This window comes from Atta cephalotes (assembly GCF_000143395.1).
Source record: "Atta cephalotes unplaced genomic scaffold scaffold00001, whole genome shotgun sequence".
NCBI classification, from domain to species: domain Eukaryota; kingdom Metazoa; phylum Arthropoda; class Insecta; order Hymenoptera; family Formicidae; genus Atta; species Atta cephalotes.
Genome location: NW_012130065.1, coordinates 165,702 through 186,519, shown reverse-complemented (window position 1 = coordinate 186,519; position 20,818 = coordinate 165,702). Strand labels below are relative to the sequence as shown.

The 20,818-nt window shown below is 30.9% G+C and overlaps 4 protein-coding genes across 4 annotated transcripts in view; 2 read left to right on the top strand and 2 right to left on the bottom strand.

The window, feature by feature from the left end:
- The window catches only part of LOC105618068 (adenosine deaminase-like protein), a 1,561-nt gene extending 864 nt beyond the window's left edge, over positions 1 to 697 (bottom strand). The window contains 4 exon segments of the mRNA XM_012199964.1: positions 1 to 67; positions 113 to 304; positions 399 to 532; positions 659 to 697. The exon segment at positions 1 to 67 is cut by the window's left edge and continues 210 nt beyond it. Coding sequence (XP_012055354.1) covers positions 1 to 67; positions 113 to 304; positions 399 to 532; positions 659 to 697 — 432 coding nt within the window.
- Positions 698 to 2,521: 1,824 nt separating this feature from the next.
- Positions 2,522 to 5,617, bottom strand: LOC105616984 (coiled-coil domain-containing protein 93). Its single transcript, XM_012198906.1, has 12 exons — positions 5,567 to 5,617; positions 5,383 to 5,496; positions 5,209 to 5,303; positions 4,750 to 5,020; positions 4,488 to 4,664; positions 4,343 to 4,393; positions 3,988 to 4,092; positions 3,689 to 3,906; positions 3,221 to 3,537; positions 3,004 to 3,124; positions 2,790 to 2,874; positions 2,522 to 2,683 (listed from the first exon to the last, which is right to left on the bottom strand). The coding sequence occupies exons 1-12, from the start codon at positions 5,615 to 5,617 to the stop codon at positions 2,522 to 2,524; spliced, it is 1,767 nt and encodes a 588-aa protein (XP_012054296.1).
- Positions 5,618 to 6,201: 584 nt separating this feature from the next.
- On the top strand, positions 6,202 to 12,919 carry LOC105626863 (formin-binding protein 4-like). The gene is made up of 13 exons (XM_012208508.1): positions 6,202 to 6,274; positions 6,439 to 6,593; positions 6,652 to 6,757; positions 6,834 to 7,010; positions 7,084 to 7,249; positions 7,342 to 8,075; positions 8,179 to 8,585; positions 8,699 to 8,832; positions 10,965 to 11,107; positions 11,192 to 11,437; positions 11,621 to 11,949; positions 12,200 to 12,523; positions 12,827 to 12,919. Exons 1-13 carry the CDS (start codon positions 6,202 to 6,204, stop codon positions 12,917 to 12,919), a joined length of 3,087 nt encoding a protein of 1,028 aa, XP_012063898.1.
- Positions 12,920 to 16,913: 3,994 nt separating this feature from the next.
- Positions 16,914 to 19,654, top strand: LOC105625779 (FYVE, RhoGEF and PH domain-containing protein 4-like). Its single transcript, XM_012207451.1, has 6 exons — positions 16,914 to 17,368; positions 17,462 to 18,177; positions 18,289 to 18,494; positions 18,564 to 18,929; positions 19,019 to 19,464; positions 19,549 to 19,654. Exons 1-6 carry the CDS (start codon positions 16,914 to 16,916, stop codon positions 19,652 to 19,654), a joined length of 2,295 nt encoding a protein of 764 aa, XP_012062841.1.
- Positions 19,655 to 20,818: the final 1,164 nt, after the last annotated feature.

The following is a 20,818-nucleotide window of genomic DNA, read 5'->3' as shown; positions in this document are numbered from 1 at the left end:
TATATATATATATATATATATATATATATATATATATATATATATATACATACATTTAAATCAGAATCTGTTATACAAGCTAATATATAGACATTATTGAATAGTTACTTACTCGATAGCTTTTATTATGGCTTGAAGATACTCTGTTTTTGTCATTACATCCTTTACAGCACGAGGTGTGCTCCTTAATTCTAAATAAATCACATTATCTTCATGAAATTCTTTTATCACATCACAAGTAGCAACAAATACAGCTTGTGGTGTAATTGTTAGTGCATGAGCTATGTCAAACATTTTAAAACATCTAGAAAATAATAATATGTAGCACATTTTTTATTAAACAATATAGTACCTCAAATCACAATGTTTTATAGAAAAATAAAAAAAAGCCTATGTACTCGCTTAAAGATGAGAAATTGGTAGTATTCAGATCCATAAAAGTTTCATCACAAGTAGTGTCTGAGCGTTGCATTTTATATAATTTTTGCAATGTATTTACACTTAATGAACCGTTTAAATGTGCATGAAGTTCCTAATAATTAGAAAAAATTAATTATTTAGTATATTAAGATATATAAGATTATGAAGTATAAAATAAAATAAATACTCATTTATTACAATAAGCGCTGTTCTTATATTTGACTTAAAATATACTTACCACTTTGGGCAATTTTCGGCAAAACTCTGATATATCCATTTTATCATTCAATATATATCTCTTCCTTAACTTTATAAAATGATCATTAATGTTTCATAAAATAAATATTCACGTTGTAAATACAATCGAAGTGTTAATGTAAGACGTTAATGAATTGCTTTGATAGATCAGAGAATGTTTAGCCGTTACTGGCGCCACTATGTACACAAAGTATATACCTAGAACTATTAGCAACCACGGATATTTCCATCGGATAATATATCTACAATTTTCGATTTTATTCCTGTGTGTTACCTATATTGTTTGGTTCTATTCAGCGCTATTGGTGCGTTTGGGGAGACGCTATTAGCACTACTTTGTCTATCTTATTTATTAGGCATAAAACAAGAATAGAATGACACAATAGCGTTTCCTCGAATGCACCTTACGTCTATAAAGATCATATTTTTTTTTATACACTCAGTCAGTTATAGTACCAGTACAGAAAAATTTATAATAAACAATAATTCATGTTATACTATATAAATTTTCAATACTAGCAGTGAATATAGGAACACGATGAAAATATAATTATGTAATTATATAATAATATAATATGCATCATAAAAATATAGTAATTAAAAATTGGAATAATTTAAAAACCTTAAGAAATATTAAAAATATACCCAGAAATGATAATGGAATCGATAGTGAATCAATGTCGCTTTAACGTCGAATCAACAAATTGACATCGAATCAACGTCGATTTGACATCGGTTCCATTGTCATGTCTCATTGGGTAAAAAAGCAAATATTTTAACAGTGTTTTTACATAAAATATATACTAAAATAAAAATGGAAAAAATCAAATATATCATTTGTTTATAGACATTACCAAAGAGAAACCTGACAAAGATAATGAGGGCTTTTTTCCTGTAACTGCAAACTGTTTCCCGCGCACTACTGATCTCTGAAGAAGTGGATGTTTGAATATCAAATAAGTTAATTTAGCGAATTTTGTCTTATAATATGCGTCTGCATAAAAATGAAATTAGTTGTGTTTTTTTAATGCAAATTTTCAGCCCATTTTTATCAAACGTAATTATTATTATAGTCTGTAAGTATATTTCAAAGTCTCTATAATCACTAGCAAAATTATAGTCTTTGAATACACTTCAAATTTTTCGATCATATATCATTAAACTTTAATTTAGGAAAAATGAGAGGCCCTCCTTCATCTTATTGAAACATAAACTAATAATTTGCAATTAATTTCCTTTTTCTTTCGAGCTTCCACTGAATGATTATATGAATTCTTTTTTATAAAGTAATTTCCTTGACTTTTTCCCGGTTTTCCAGATCTGTGGCAATCCTGACTGATTATCGATAATTTATATAAATTTGTACACCTCCGAAAATTTGCCATTTAAAATTGAGTAAGTTTTTAATAGTATCTCGTTGATGTCTCTATATTGAATATCATTAAAAAATATATTTACAATATATAGTATTGAGATACAATATATGTGTAGTATAGTATTTACAATATATAGCATTGAGAAATTCTTGAACTGCCATATCTCTACATACATAAAAAATTGTCGGAAAAATAATCGAAACAGGAAAGATAATAAGAGTCAGTGCACGATTTTTGATGCGCTAAAAAATTTTAGAATATCAAAAACTGCACACTGACTTATTGCTCTTCCTGTTACATATTATGTTTATAAGTATTTCTGGCATCATATTAATTTTCATTATATATTCATTGCGTACATAACGAAAGGACCAAACAGCTAAATTTTTATTAGATAAAATTATTTAAAAGTAGTTTATCATAATTTCATATCATGAATAAATATTTTTCCATTTATGAAGAGAAATTTACGGACCACGAAGTTGAGCCAATAAAGCTTCATTTTTGCGACATTCAATAGTAAGCTGTCTAACTGCCGTAACATATTTGCGTTGCTGCTCTACGAGAGTGACGAGTTGTCGACTAAGCGTATCTCGCCTTCCTTTTTCATCGGTACACCGTTTTTCCACCTAAATAAAAAATTATTTCAAATTATTTTGTGACTCTGCAGAATTTATCGAATATGAATTATTGAATATGAATAGAAGTAAGAGAAAATTTGTTTTTTCATGTTACCATCGCTTTGTTGCGCTTCACTCCTGCAACAATTGTCTCAAATTGTTTCAAGAACTGTTCTTTGCCACTTGTTGATGCCATAGCTCTGTCATAAAACATATTAAGTTACACACACACATATATATATATATATATATATATATATATATATATATGTATATATATATATTAAGACTCTGAATATTTTAAAACAAATAATATTTATAATACGTACTCATTATAATTATCTTGAATAGAATTCAGCAACGACAATTCCTTACTTATATATAGTTTTGTATCATCGAGGGTATTGTATAACGTATAATATTGTTTAGTTTCTTTGTGTTTAGCTGAAACTGTAATATGCTTCTTTAATCTAAATTTTGCAAAATAGATACTTTTAAATTATAGAATTGTTCTTATGTCTGTAAATAAAAATTAATCCAGTTAACCTTGATTATAGAGTTCCATGAAACGTCGTTGATATTGTGTCAATTCAGAGCGTCCTGGAACATCGTCTAATTGCCTCGTTAAAGATGCAATAATTCTATTTTTTTTAGCCAATTGCAATCGCACTCGTGTTATAATTTCTTTTTGTTCTTCATATTCTTTGACACGATCTTCCTCTTCCATCGGAGCACCGTTTTCAATTTCTTGTAACATACCTCGAAGAAGATTCAAGTCCGATTTACATTGTTCTCGAAAATTATGTTCTTGTTCCTTTAATCCTTCATGTACAGATAGAAGTTCCTCTAATCGTTTGAAGGTACTAGAAGTTGAATAAAAATTCTTATTTCATATTTAAGTGATATTTCGTATTAAATATTTCATATTTAATACGAAAAGAAAAATTATTAATATTTAAAAAATTAATATATATTTTATTTATAATTAGTTATAATTTTATTACTGCTAAATACCTGTCATTATCATTAATTCCAATTTCGCGAATTTTTTTAAACGAGCGTTCAATGATTTCTTTTCTCGTACGATATTCTTTCACCTTTTCTACTATTTCAGTAAGTTTATTAGATAAGTTATCTCTCTCTTTTGTTAACTTACGTACTCTAGATTGCAATGTTGTTTTTTGTTTCTGTAATGCAATTAGAGCGCGCGACGAATTTGTTGCATCACCATCCTGTATTAATAAAAACGTTACATTGTAAAATAATATATGCTTTAATTATATTGCATAAAAATATATTTTATTTACATTTACCTCTATTTTAGAAGTAGTCATAGTTGCATATTTTTCTGCCACTTTAGCAATTTCTTGCGCTTGTATACCAACAATGTTTCCAAGTGTATATACATTTAAACGCATCTGTATGAAAAATTAATAGTAATAATATATAATAATAATACTATAAAATTTATAATTAAAAGGATAATTTTTTAGTGTGACTATATTTTAAATAATACGTTTCATGTGAATTTTAAATATATTTTTTTAAAGTATTACAAATAAAATGTGCAAATATATATGCTGCCCTTAATAAAAAATGTTAGAATCAGTCTCGAAAGCACTTTTTCTCTCTTAACATGTAATTTAGCATTTTTAAAAATCTACGTACCGAATTTTCTTCTATGACGGATAAAGCAGCGGTGATCTGTTCAGTGGTGTTCTAAAAAATGTAAATTGTATTGCATGAATTTTCTACTATATCAATATATTTCAAACGGATAAATTAAAAGTGATGCATTTATAATAAATGATACCTTTTCATTTTTTTCATTATTTGATTCATTTTTTGAATTACTGCTTTCTGTTATTGTTGTATTTTTAACAGCCTCAAATGGTGCTTCATATTCTAATACTGTACCAATGAACTTATTTGATTCATCTTTTACAAAATCTTCTTTTTGTTTGAATAAACGCCGTGGTTCATAAGCTTTCTAATGTACATTAAAGAATATAAAAAACATTGCATCTCAATTACACAGCGTTTTTACAAATATCTTTATGAACAATAATTTATACCTTAACTGAACGTAAATTTTTGATAATGTTGTCATTAGCTGTTGCTCCAATCTCAGAATCTTCACTAAAAGTATGTTTTTTATGAAACTGATTTAATGCAAAAGCTCTCACAAAATCTGCCATTTCCTGTCGCATTTCCATAGAACGCTTTACTAGCCATTGAATAACTGGGAATATATGAATACAATCTAGACCCTGTATTTGATGTGGTTCTATTCGATATGGACAGTTCATTTTGGGGAGCATAACTACAATTTTTTCTGTCAAGGAACTGCAACACACATATATATTTTATACAATTATATATTAAAGTTATTATTGAAAAGATTTTTTAGCTAACAGAATTTACAAAATAAAAAGATTTGTTATAACACATTATAAAAGGAAATTAATATCCTGAATAAAATCTATATTTTCAAATCTATATTTTATATATTTAACATGATGTATAATACATACATTTTTTGACCAATTGTAAGATTCTCTTGAAAAAGCAAATCCACATCTACATCAAAATTGCATGACTCTATGCACCAGGTCATACCACCGACAACCTAATCGAATAAATTATTTTTGAAATTATATATATATATAAATTGAATAAAAGTAAAATAAAAATTGAAGATCACAAACCTTATCGAAATTTGATAAACCTTTTATTCGTGCTCTAAAGTAACCTGCAGCGACAAGTAAATCAATAATTTCTTGAAATTTAGTGATTTGTTCTTCATCTTCACGTACATCGACCTAAGAACATTGAACATTTTTATGATTAACTTAATATTATTGCTGATAACTAGACGTTGAAATATTTTACCTCTGTACTTTCAGAACTTCTTAATAATCTTTTCGGCATATCGTTCAGCATATTGTGCTTTTTCAGAGAACGTTATTGACTTCAATATATTTAGGATTAAAATTAAACAGAAAATGTATTAATTTATTATAACTGTGCAGAAGTTTCTAATCCTCAGCTGTCAGATGATTATCATTCGGATTCAGCTGATTCAACATAATTCGGAATAAGAAATCAGAAATCGGTAAGGTGCTGCGCCCTGCCTCGACATCCGAAAGTTGTAAATTAATCGAATTGTCATCCATTTTCGTCGCTTCGGTCACTTCTGAAATACATTATACAGAGGGCAACATAGAACATAGAACGACTCGATCGTTCGGATGTTAGGTTAGCTTTAAAATTTATGAAGCAATATTTAGAGTATCATAGTTTTTGAAAGTTTGTGTGATAATTATTTTCAATTATTTAATCGTGTACGGGAAAACGCATCGTCATTAGCTATTTCACATAAATGATACGTGCACGTGTATGGCTCTACGTAGAAACGTGTATGAGTAGGGACAGAGGTTGATCAAGCGCACATTGTGTACTGCAAATTTCTTACGGAATTCTGTATCGCAGTCACATTTTGCCTTTACATCGTTATTTTTCGTATTATGAAGCGACGTCAAAGAAGACCGGTCCTGACATTCAACAAGCCGCAAGGCAGTTATGGCGAATACTCGCAAAGTAAATATCAATGTTTGTTTTTAGTTGATGTACTAATTATAGTTAGTGATAATTTTAATTTTTTTCCCCATCGTTTTACTTTGCTAAAATTAATTATTATATAATAAAACATTGAGCATTAATGCATAGTGTGCCATCATCTTATTTACCTTATATTATTATAGGCAAGTGTAAATCAATAAGTAGTGTACAACCCGTACAAAATGAAGCCAATAATCCATTGGCTAATATGTTGTGCCAGTACAACTCTGACAGTGACACAGAAGATCCCAAAAAAGATACACATAAATTGGATGATCAAGTCAACGATTTCCTTAAGGTATTACTGATGATAAGTTTTTTGTATAAAAAATTATATTTATGTATGTTTCTTATAGGAAATTCAACTTATTGCCCCTGAGCAACCTGTACCAAACATTGCTGAACAAGGTTTAGCTACTAAAGCAGTTCCACGATCTGCATGTCATACAAGTCAACGAACATGTAAGGATTTTAAATAAAAATGATAGACTATATATTACAAATATTATTGTGGAATATTTGAATATCTGTATTTTAGTGTGGCAAGAATGCTATGACAAATTTTCTGGTTATCCTTATTATTGGCATATTGAAACTAATGAGGTAACATGGGACATGCCAGAGGAATTACGCTTACAAAAACAATCAGAAGTAGGACCCTCAGCAAAACATCCTATTCAGGGACCACACTGGGTCGACTTTTCATCTATCAAATGTAATTGTCATTTATAAACTTTTCTACTTTTAATATTTTAAAAAGAAATGATATCGATGAGTATCTGTTGCAGATCGGCAATCCCAAACAAATATACCGGAAGGCATGATACCACAGGAAGTAGTAGCAAGGAATCGCAACAGATTTCTGCATAATGAAATTTCTAAAAAATGTAATTCGGAAAGCATACCGGAAATCAATAATGAATCTCCGACAAAGGACGATGATTCGGACGATGGGTATAGCAAAAATTATATTTCAAATAGATTTATACTATTTTGACACAATTAAAAAATATATTTCATTTTTTAAAAACATTTCAATTTTATAGACGGATAGAAATGATAACATCTTTCGGTAGTGATGGAAGTGATTCGGAGGATGAAAATAATTCTTCAGATGAAAATAAGATCTCAACACCTTTATCTGAATCTGGAAAGTCCAACTCAACATCATATATAAAAAGTGGTGAAATTGGACCTGCTTTCTGTCCAACGGGAATACAATCACCTATTAAAAACTTGTTTCATTCATATAAATCTGATTCGATTGATACATCAAATTCTACAAGTCATCTTGAACAACTTGACGAGCGTGAAATAATTGAATCTGACAGCAAGACTAGTGTAGTTCAAGGCGAAAAAGAATTCCTTATGGAAAACAAAAATAGGAAGGATATTAATGTGCATAACACAATTCCGAAATTAGGTCTTCACGTGTCTTTAGTACCTGGTTATGGAGATGATTCAGATGGAGAAGAGGAAGTTAGGCCCAAGCAAGAGACAAAACCTTTGTTTCCGATTGCACAGAATGAAGAATACGTAAATGTAACGAACTTGTTAAAAAATACCCATGATGTTCCCGCAAAAAATTCTGGCAATGTACAAGCTTCCGATCAGTGTAGTGATAATAATGAAGATACTCAAGAGACAAAAAATGATAATGAAAGAATGGAGGAAAAGGAATTAAAGCCGGACGAAGATAAAGCCAAGACAAATATATTTTTGGAAGATATGCAAGTGTGTGGCAAGGCTTTCCAAAGAAAGAAGCGAATAGCATTTGATGGTATCAATTATATTATCTAATTTTATTTTAGTAATTATATATAACAAAAATTTACATCTCTTTATATTTTTACATAAATAAATAATTTTCTCTATAATTTCAGTTACATCCACTAAAGTTAAACAAAGTAATAATACATATCAGGAAAATACAATTCGAGATGATAACAGCAGTGATCTTATGAGTAGTGAAACTACTTCATACAATGCCGAGGATGGTGATGCGGATATCAATAATCAATTTTGTACAGAAAACCAAAGAGAATCCAATGAAGAGCATAAGGAAATAGAGCAGTGCATTAGTATTAAAACTGAAGAAAAGATCAGTTTGAAAATCGAAGATTGCGATTCGGAAGTATCTGTAGAACACAAAACAATATCGAACGTTATCGGGGAAAAAGCCAACGAGGAACTGAATAACTTGTCTCAGATTATAACAGAGAAATTGAAATTTCTTTCCGAAGGAAGAGAAAGTGTCTCTGCTGTTCAAACAATGCAAATTCAACTACAAGTTAGTGCTCATTTTTACATATTTTATTATTTATTTTTATTATATTACACTGTTTTTAATCATTTAACAATTGATATGAATTTTATTAATATAAATTACTGTATTTATTATAGACATTATCTACTGCATGGATGGCAAACAGCTTAGATGACAGTTACTTTCAAAAATGGCTAACTAATACAAATCATGAATTGGAAAGACTAGAGCAAGATGCGGCACCAGCTGGTTGGCTATGTCAATGGGATAGGTATGGTATTCCGTATGCAATTTGCATTTTTTAATATAAATATAGGTACCTCATAAAGGGAGATATTTATGTTTAATGGCTTTAAATGTATCATTAACTTATACAACGAAATATATTTATATATTTTTTTTATATATTTATACAAACTCTCACATACATATACAATTGCCATGTACTGCTACTGTTATAATTTCATCCATCATTGAAAAGTTTATTTTTAGTAAGAATTTAAGTGCAAATTAGTTAATTAATAAAAGGTTTAATATACTAATTAAAAAAAAACTGAACAGTTTAATATTTATGACTTTTTTTTGTAGGATGCACACTATATAAATTTCGTTTTTTTATTATTAATTATTAATTATTAATTAGAACGTTTCACAAGTTCTAATTTACATTCAAATATATTTTTAATTTATTACTTTCATACAATTTATATTTTTCTACAAATTAATTCAAGTTAAAATAGGTCATAAATATTAATTTAGTAATATTCAAGTAAATATTAATTTATAAATAACCAATGTTGCATTATATACAATGATTGTATACAGTCTTAATATTCAGTAGATACATTTTCTTTTAATTTAGAACAATGATGCAGCAATGATACATTTTATTACTCCATACACAATAGTTATTTTAGCTTAAGTGAAGGTGCAAAGCTCGTAAAAATTACGGTCTCGAAGTGTAACATTTCCTCTTAGTGCTGAATCAAGTCTTTGGTTTTGTGATACTGTCAATGTGATAATTAATACGTGTTGAGTGATACATATTTTTAACATAATGCTACGATAGTAGAAGCGATAATCGAGTAACAAGTATGTTACTTGGCTTAAGGATATATTTGTGCTATGAATAGTTTGAGAGAAGTGCAAGGTTAAAGTAACATTTATTAAAATGAAGACAAGAAGACGCAAAAAAGTGAAAGAACTCTCATTCTTTGATCACAACAGAAATAATTCGCGTTTAGTATAATAATGTATTAATGATACGTAGCAAAAAATGTATCGCTTTAGTGAATGATTATAAAAATATTTAACCGAATCCATTAACGTATGACGATTAATATTTTTGTAAAAGATGCTTATTAGCACAAAAAATTATTAAATTGCTTGTACAATTTAATAAGTGATATTATTATTCTGATTCTGCTCATGGATGCGTTTTAAGACCGAAAAAGATTTCGGCGCGCATGAAGTATCGATGATATGCAGAATCAGAATGTATAAATTCACATAAGAAATATGTATTTAAGCACTAAGATCCGCTTCAACCAAATATTTTCTTTCATTTAATTATATTTAACAGAACATTTTATGTTATTGTTGACTGATAATTATTTAAAATAAAAGAAAAATTATTTTTTTTTATTGTGACTTAAAGGGAATTATTAATTGAGAAAATTTTTTTTTATATTTATATGCATATAAAGATTAATTTTGTGTTATTTATCAAAGCAAACGAATATTGTTATGAATACAATTATATAAGATATTTATCTTGTTAAATTTAATTTTTTAATAAAATGTGAAATAAAAAAACTATGTTATGTTTACGCACACGCTTCAAAGTGTATAAGAAATTTATCTGACATTAATTTTATCCGTTAATCTATTTGATAATGAACAACGATTAACAATGTAAGTATTATCCTATCTATTATATTTATCAATATCTGGTAATCCTTGGAACATGCTGATCGCAAATAAACCAGATATTAGGATTTAATTTTCATTATTATTTTCCCTGCACTTCAGTCATGATACCTCACTTCTCCTTCACTTTGCTGTAATCTCTCATTAATGTCCCTTATGAGAGAGAGAACATACTCTGATAATTACATAATTACATCTCCCATCTCTCCTGTAAAGAAAGGCCTTCGTCGAGTAAAAACGAGATACGACATTGCAGGTAGGAGTGATTACTAGATTATGTTCTATTAATTTTTGCTTTCGTTTAAGAAACCGGTGATGCGAGTACACCGCAACGAATGTTTCACCATGGAAACATTATTTAAGCGTGTATTGAATGTAACATAGAGTCATGTAATATAGAGAATTACAATAAGAAATTACATTATCATCACTGATGTCTCATGTATTCCATTTTTGGTCGGGGGATTTTTCTAGGTCACATAAGCGGTATTACTATCACAATACATCCACTGGGACATTACAGTGGACTTATCCTGACACCGGTATTGCCGGTGGTACTGAAGAGATGGAATTATGCACTACTCCGCCACCAGAGTCAGAAGAATTATTAGTCACAGGTATGTCATTTATGGACGTAAGATACTCTTTACAACAATAGAAATATATAAATTATCTAACCTACTTCATCACTATTATATTAGAATCACCTGGGACAAAAAAAATTAAGGAAAAACAAACTGAAGAAATGGATGATAATAAAGCAGATGAAGAAAATATAGCAGATAGACGTCCTGTAACTTTGGAAGCACCACCTCCTCCACAGATATCTAATCCAAGTCCACCACCGCCTCCGAGAATATTTGCGGAAGATTTGAAGAAGGACAAAAGGAAAAGGGACAAGTCCGACGATAAATTTTTGGACGCAAAGAGGAAGCGTTTAGGAAAAGGTAATGAATTATCAATATTAATACAATGGGATTTATTATTCGTATTATAGCACTATTTGTATGTATTAGCAAATCAATTAGTTTTTTAAAATTATATTATGAAAATAATATAATTATTAATACTTAAATATAATTTAATTATAGTAAAATACAATTGAAAGATTTGTTGTTTTTTGTTTACAGACAGAATTATTACTACGGACACACAGGTGATAAATCCTGCCTTAGAATCTTTACCCTACGCACATCCACAGGTAGCTGTGTCATCTCAAACTTCAATACCTCTGAATCACACAAATATGGAACCTCTGCCACCTGGAGTGGACTTGCCGGAGACATCCTATGAAGCTGCTACCTTGAAAGGGATAATATATAATGCGGCATCGCAACCAAGTAATACGATTTACGCACCTTCGATTGGTGATCCAACAATACCTATTCTAAGCCATCAGGCGGGTCTGCTCCAGGAACCATTTGTTCATTATCCAACCTTTCATCAACATTTACATAACGTAAGTTCTATGCTTGAATATTAATAATTAGATGTCATGTAGAAACATGCTACAAGAAATACGATATTACATATCATGCAACAAAATATAAGTATATGAAAAAAAATGCATTGATAAATATACAATTAAATATATTTTCTTATATAATAGGAATATAACAAACATAAGAAAAACAAGTATAGAATGTATATAAATGTACATGTGAAAGAGTTTTATTTATGCAAGTACGTATAATTTATTTATTTGTTAGCAGACAATCGCAGTTGCAAACAAACACAGTGGACAGAGTGCAATTCAATTCATGGTGGGATATGCGCCAATTTACACGAATAACAAAATCATCGCCAAACCGCCAGTCAAGGCCTCGAAGGAATCTTTGGGATCTGCGCTTGATTCCTTTTACAACGATATTGCGCGTATTGAGAAGACGGAAACAGAACGAACAGGACAACTTCAGGATATCGCTGCTACGATAACGGAGCAAGTATCTATCTCGACCGAAGAAGCAAAGCCGGAAATGGAACTGGAAACTATGCCAAACGATATAACGATGAAAGAACGGAAGAAAAAAAAGGTAGCGCTTCTGCTTCATCATATTTATTTCTTTCGGTACCATTTTCCTGGCATAAAAGTAGTAAAAAGTATTATAGAAAAAGTGAATTTTACATATTCCAATTTTTCATGCTATTAGATTAAATATATCCAGTAATTTTTGCAAATGAAAGTTATCCAATTATTTGTATACAACAAAGTAAATCTTTTTAAAACAATAAAATTGTTCAGAAATTCTTTCAGTATACATATTTCAATGATGAAAAAGTCAAATGAATTAACATATATCGATCGATAAGTTAAATATTTAAATTCATACTTTTAGGCGAGGATTAGCAACAGCAAAAAGCATAAGGAGATGTCGAGTATGGTGGCGAAGTGGCAAAGGGTACAAAAAAATCTAGAAGACACTGTATAAATAATAGAGAAAGCGATTTAAATAAAATATATAATTAATAACTACGAGAAACAATATTACAGACTGTGTTATTAATATCTTTAGATTTCATTGTATATATGAGTTGTTAAATATTTCTTCTATTGTGAATTATTTTAAGTTTTTATCTATGATCTGATACGTATGTATTTGCGTGTTGCACGAGTCTCGCAGCAATATTCGTATTATTGATTATAGTACTTATTTCTTGTGCGACTATTATCTATCTTATGATTTATTGTGAATTTTGTGATAACTTTTATGCAAGTAGAAACAAATGATTTATTATTATGATCATCGTTATTGCATATTTATTATATAGAGTCAAAAATATATGCATCTTTCTAACTTGATGCATTTTTTTCAATGCCGAGAGATACTACATTGAATCGATGTAAATTATTTTTGCATATGTACTAAACGCGATAGTCTATTCTTTACAGAAAAATCCTTTACATTGGCTTTATTGCAAACAAAAAAAATAAATAAATAAAATATAATATTTAATATTTTACTATTATTTTATGTTGAAAGCTTTAAAACTGGAAAAATTTGATTAATAAGTTATTTTATGATTTATAAAGATTGTATAAAATATGTAGCATAAATATATATAATATTAATTTTATAGTATTTTTCTTATCGTATTATTCTTATTATAGTATTTATTATAGTATATGCATGTGTATAATATGTATAATAATGTTCGATTATTTGTTTAATTTAAAACTTCTGCATCTTTTGTTTCATTATCTGTGAATGATATCTATGTTATCATCCGAGAATTGATGAAATTTCTTACTTATCTAACTGTGCTATCACGAAATGATTTTTCAGTTATGCGTATCGTCGTCGACGTCGTTGGCGTCGCGAAGATTCATCAGCCTATCACCGAGTGGCGAGTATCGACGCGATCCGTCAGACGAACTCAGACATCCCAGACGAACCAGTGTTAAATCATCATACCTTGTCGCTGGTACCTTTTGGCGTTATAAATTTACATCGGCGTTTCGGCAAGTGCATGGTGTAACTTGAAACAACATTTCGGTGTTTCCATCGTGATTTGTTCTTATCTAATCGGGTCCCAGCGCATTCAAGCTCGGCTCCGTTACGTCAACCTCACGTCAGTCACGTCGTTAATTACCGCGAACGCGGGTACATATATACACAGTGTCGACTATCGTGATGCGGTAACCCGTTAATCAGCCGTTCGTTCGACCATGGACGCCGGTGATTTCGTTAAGCATTAAGCTTGAAAGAAATATCGATCTAAATCAAAGCTTCGCTTCGCCTAAACGATCATTATGCTTGCGCCGATCCGCGTGCGCCTGTTGCTGTTCTGCTACACTACGAGCGATCCCGAGGTAAAAGGTAATGATGGTATTTGAGCGCGATCTCTGTGTCTCTTTCTTTCCCTGTGTCTTCCTCTTTGCTTCTCACGTGCTCCTCTTCCGTTTTTGCTCGCTGCGCAGCATCGACGTAAATCCCGTGTTTAATTTTCAACCGTAGGAGAGAATGCAGATCGCGAATATAGATTCGCGCCGGTCAACAGGATCCCACTAGAAGGCGAAGGGCGTAGTACCTTATGACGAAGCCATGTACACCTGCCATCCCTTTATCCCTTGACTTACAGCATTCGATATTTTTGGAGTCGGAACATCTTGCTCCGCGAAATTGATCGAGAATAACAAATCACTTTGATTCACATTCTTCTTGATTTTTTTCAATTGAAGGTTCAAGGTAGACGATTAATTTGCCACTTGTCTTGCCCATCAATTCTGTGTTAACCGGGTGCACTAGATGTAAATAGATAATTTCTATTTTTAGAGTGTCATCTTTTTTTAATTTCAAAATTTTTTATCTTATTTTAATAAATCGAGAATCTTTTTTTATTTATTGTATTTAAAACACAACATTGTCTTGATTATAAAAAAAGAGGAAAGGAACTTAAAGCTAATAGTGAGAATTAAAATAGAGCAGAACAAACATTTATTTGATCTTTTAAAATATTTTTTTAATTAATTTATTTTTTATAATGTACCTGTTTGCTAGTTATATTCTAAATTGTAGTCTAGAGACAGTAAAATCTGATTTTAGATAAAATGCATTAATTATTACATCTATTAAGTGTGGGAAAAAGTTCGTGGCGTTTTTCCCGTTAGATGGCATTAAAAAAAACGCCACGAACTTTTTTCCACACCTAATATTTATCAGTATGATAATGTCAAATCTACTGGAAATGCTAAGTTAAGATTTTATAATCCAAATGAATATAAGATAAGAGTATAATTTATGAAGTTCATTTGAGATATCTGTTTCTTTTTTTGATCTCATACAAATTATGGATTTATTGTATTAAACATAAGGAAATTGGCTATATGAACTTCCACGATTGTTAATGTATAAATAATATTTTTATAAAACGGTAAGAAATTTGCAAACAATTAATAAACATGGAGGCTCATACAGGCAATTTATTTATATTTGATTTGTTCTTGGAGTCATAAAATTATATTTATTTCAATATATATATTTATTTTATTATTTTATTCTCGTAAAAAAAATTTTAATTTTTAAGACAGCGATGAATGAAAATAAATAATTTTACTGCTTTAAATAATATTACTAATTCGATGTTACCTCAAGGCGATGTTCTTCATTCTCCACAGGGACGATTTGCTCCTTGGGCTTCTGTGCCGTTATAAATAAATTTAGATAAGTCTCCACTTCTCTCTAGTGACTAGAAACAGGACGTAAAGTGCAAAGTGGAAAGCCGCATTTGAGATCGTTTTAAAGTGAATCCCGGCCTATTAATCGTTTGAGGATAGTCGTGTATTCATTCTGCTGGTCTGACGACACCGATGCGTTGATATAAGATAATAATAGTCGTCTGTATTTACATCGCAGATGCAGCATCAGAAAACGGCGAGTCTAGGCACGTTGAGCAATGATATTCGTCGACAAATTAAGCTGAAAATTTAATACTAAGAGCGTATATTTTCGAGTCCATCAATTGTTAGAAGAGGCAATATTCAATCGAGACTTATACTTTCACGTTTTTTATGTATCATTCAAAAAGAACAAATTTTAAAAAATTCTTTGAATTCGTTCTCGTGTCTTTTAATGCGCGAGTATGTTGCAAGAATCGTATGTTTACGCTCGTTTGCAGGCACACGTTCGTCTGCATGTTCGTTTATTCGTTCATTCGTTCTACTCAAATCACGCCGAGTGTCAATTAGTGATGCCGACGTGAGCGTTCTCGTCCGCACGCTGGAACGAGCCGGCACGTTAATTTTAGCGTAATGGATTGATCTAAGAGGAGGATGCGTTTTTAAATAGCCTCTCCAAAGAGATCTATCGCGCACTCGTTTTTCGGAACCACCATGAAAATATTATATATATTTTAGAGAGAGTCAAGATCATTTATTAAATAAAATGTATTTATTAAATAAAATATATTTATTAAATAAAATGTTCCGTAATGTTTGCACCGGAAAATCAGCGTGGAATTTGAAGCGTGATAGATTTGCGATATGCCAATATGAACATGAATTAACGACATTATTTATCGTCATAAAGAAAAAAGTTTCAAGTAGATTAATTGAGTCAGCATTGCGATAAGAAACAACACGCGCGTGAACAAAGTTTCTTTATATTTATTGTTAAAAGTTAAAGAAGAAACTATCAGTATTAAAGTATCCTTAGTAATTTGCAACGATTCGTGGCAACATTTATTTGAAGAGCTCGTAAAATTGTACTATTAGTGAAATATTACGAAAGCCAAACATATCCATAATATTAATATATTATTCTTTTAATTTTATACTTATTTCATTTCTAAATTCTACGCATAGTATACATTGTAACATTCACATGCCATATATTCTCGCCGTATCATTTCTTCTGTTCGTGTCCTAATTGTTCCTATGTACAAGATATGCGATAATTGTCTACAATTAGCAACACTGACCGTAGAATGCAACGAAGTCAGCTGAGGGACTTCTCATCCTGGATGACGCGATTATTCCCAGAGCCTGGAGACGGTAGTAATCGGATGACCGAGGGATTCAAAATGTTCGGTTCGAAAAACAGCTCGCCTACTAGCACATTTTATACTGATCTAGAAATCACAGAGGACAAACAGGAATTTCAGCAGGAGAACGAACATTCCAAAACAGCGGAACAGAGCACAACCAACGAAAATGGGAACTCGCAAGATTCGGATACAGCAACAGGTGTTGAGGAGCAACGCTACGTCAGACATTCCTTCCACAGGATCGCCAGTTTCGGTGGCTTTCCGCGATTTCAGTCCTTCGTCATGTCCGCTTCCACACCCGCTGAATGCATCGATATTACGAGGCATGAAGAAACTTCAACGGAAACGTCTTATATTAAAATGTCGCATAGTGTTCTAGAGTATAGAAGTAGCAGGTGTGTAAAGATCTCATGAAAAGAGTAATGTAATTTATATATCTTTGATTAAACAATTTTTTTAAGTTTGTATCTTTAAAAATGTATATACAGGTACGTAGCTTCAGAAAGAAGGTCTCATCAGTATACATTAGATACCTACGCGGTAAGCGAATCCGAGAGTGAAGAAGAGTCAGAAGAAACTAGATCTTCAGAAACAGATTCTGCCATAGTGGCTGATCATACGGAAGAGTTGATATCGGAGCCTAAACTACTAGCGAAGAAAGGTTCGCCTGATTCGAAACGAAAGAAAGCATTACGTGTAGCACAAGAGTTACTAGCGACTGAAAAAAATTATGTGAATATTCTGCATCTGATCGATCAAGTGTTCCAATTCAGAGTCGATCAGGAAAACAGAGCGCATCCAATGTTCCCTCCAGAGACTGTCCAACACATGTTTTCAAATATTAAATCTATTTATAAATTCCACAACGATTTTCTATTGCCGCAATTTGAAGAGAGAATGCAATGTTGGGATTCAAATCCGAGAATCGGTGACATAATGAAGAACTTTGCACCATTTCTTAAAATGTATACAGAGTATGTAAAGAATTTTGATTATGCCATGAATTTGATAAGCACATTGCAGAATAAAGTTCCCAGATTTGCAGCGATTGTTAATGAAATTCAGAAGCTCAATGAATGCGCTAAATTATCGTTAGCACATCATATGTTGAGTCCTATACAGAGGCTGCCGCGATACGAGCTACTTCTCAAGGATTATTTACGAAATCTCACTGACGACAATCCAGATTATGAAGACACAAAAAGTAAGTAAAATTACAAAAATACATATCTTTTGTTTTTCAAAATATTGTGTAATCTATATTTTTACGAATTATGATTGTTTATTGAAAAATATTTGTAATGTTAAATTTCAGAGGCTCTGGAGTTAGTATCAACCGCTGCAAATCATACAAATGAAGCAATGAAAAAAATCGATAAATTTAAAAAACTTCTGGAAATTCAAGAGAGTATATACGATGCAACTGATCTAGTCAGTGCGACTCGCGAACTAATAAAAGAAGGACGTATAGTGAAAATTTCAGCGCGTAGTGGCGATCATCAAGAGAGACATTTGTTTTTGGTAATTATTATTTTACATAAGTATGTTAATATTTATAAAATGGATATTCAACTATTGATTTCTTTCCAGTTTAGTGATTTATTATTACTCTGCTCAATAAGACTGATACCCGGTCCTATGTATCGATTAAGAGCTAAATTTATGGTGGAAAATTTACAAGTAATTGAGGGAGACAATCTAGAAACCGCAAATACTTTTTATATAAGGGATGAAAATAAAAGTGTCGAATTATATACACATGCTGTCGCGGAAAAAGCAGCATGGCTGGATGCACTGTTCCAAACGATGCAAGAGATCATGAGACGTAAAGCTAGCCTAAAAACTGGGAATGTTAAAACTTCTTTGGTTAAAACTGATGATGTAACTAGGTGCATGGTTTGCGAAGTTAGTTTTTCTGTGATGAAGCGAAAGCACAATTGTCGGGCTTGTGGAATAGTATGTATTATGAAGATTAATCTCTCGTGACAAATTATTTTATAATAATGGTTATTCAACATCTCTGTGATAATTTTGTCTTTTTCCAGGTGGTTTGCAGTAAATGCTCAAATCAGAAATTATTATTTGAAGACAATAAGAATATGAGAGTATGCAGATTATGTCATGCCGCGCTCACTCAACCGCTCACCAAATCACCGTCGTCACCGTCTGGACCAGTGCCAAGTTTACTACAAGTATCGGCGAGTGCGCCATCAGTATTATCCGGATACCTGTTACTAAAGACGCAGGCCAGTAAGCCTTGGACAAAACGATGGTTCGCATTGCACGTTGACTTCGTTTTGTATTCATTCAAATCCGAATCAGAAAGTATGGCCATGACAGCGACGCCTATGCCGGGATTTATGGTTACGGAAGGTACAAAATTACCCGATGAAGACCCTTTGAACACGAAAGATCGGATAAGAGCATTTAAGATGCATCATTCGAGAAAATATTATTATCTCCAAGCATCTTCTCAAGAGGACAAAGAAAAGTGAGTATCAAAATTGTTCGAATAATTTGTATCTTGTGTAAATAAATGAATAATACTAATATTATATATTCATGAAACTTATAGATGGATGCACACATTGGAGTTGGCTACGAAAGCTGAACTACCTCATCTTATGCAGGTGGAAAATGAAAGCGCACAAGAAAGTCAATCAATGAACGATGTACAATGAATATGCGTACCTTTTTATCTACCAAACTAGCCAATTTTTTACTATTATATTCGTGAATGAGAAGACGATATGGCAATGTAAGATAATCGTTAGTAGTTAATTAGCTATATTTAAAATGACGTTAACTCTTATGTTATATATATATATATATATATATATATATATATTGTTATTAGTATATATGTATACTACAAGAGAGAAATCGAGTCAATAGCGGCTACTGCCGAAATGCTTGTTGTTTTGTATAATGTTCTGTTATAATATATTTATAAATATATATGTCTATCACGATACGCTGTGCTGACCGTAATTTGCAATGGAAGTCGATACGTCGCAATGCTTGAAAGTTAATTATGCGCTTCAGTGATAGTATGTTATTTAAGCTACGAGATTATTATTATCAAAATCGATTTTTTAGGCACGCAATGGATTCTATAGTTTTATCAATAAATTTATTCCGTCAATTAAAATTTTCATAGCTCTTAAATCTAGCATCTTAAAAGTAGTTCCTATATTCTAGTTACGAATATCGCAATCACAAATTTTATTACATTCACTGGAGGCACTTTGGTATAAAAGTGCATTCGATTATACTAATTATATTGCACCTGTGTATTTATTACGTTTTTTTAAATTGCACATACAGACTGTCAGCTGCGTATGTGAATAAGTGATGGCATCATTGTCATTAAAACTTTTTTGTTCGTTTTGCAGAGAGTGTAATTCGAGAGGATCGTGATTAACATCACTTTCACAGTTAATAGGCTAATTTGTCTTAAAAATTTAAGACAAATCGCATAAATTCATAGGTATGTCCAGTTGATATATTTGTATAAAAAAAGAAAATTAAGACATATCTCTTTTTTTACGTGATAAATTTTTTATAATCGACCTATACATTTTATTAGAACTTAATACTGAATGCCAAAGAGATTTACAAAAATGTTCTCTACCTCTGTTCTCAATGGAATAAAATTTTGCATATTAGATGAATATTTAGAATTCGTTGCTTTTTACTGAAACATACCTTTTTCAATTATTAATTCAAAATCTGGCAACTCTCTCTCTCTCTTCTNTNTNTNTNTCTTCTTCTTCTTCTATCTTATACTTACTTACTTACTTACTTACTTACTTACTTAACTTACTTAACGTTAACTTAACTTA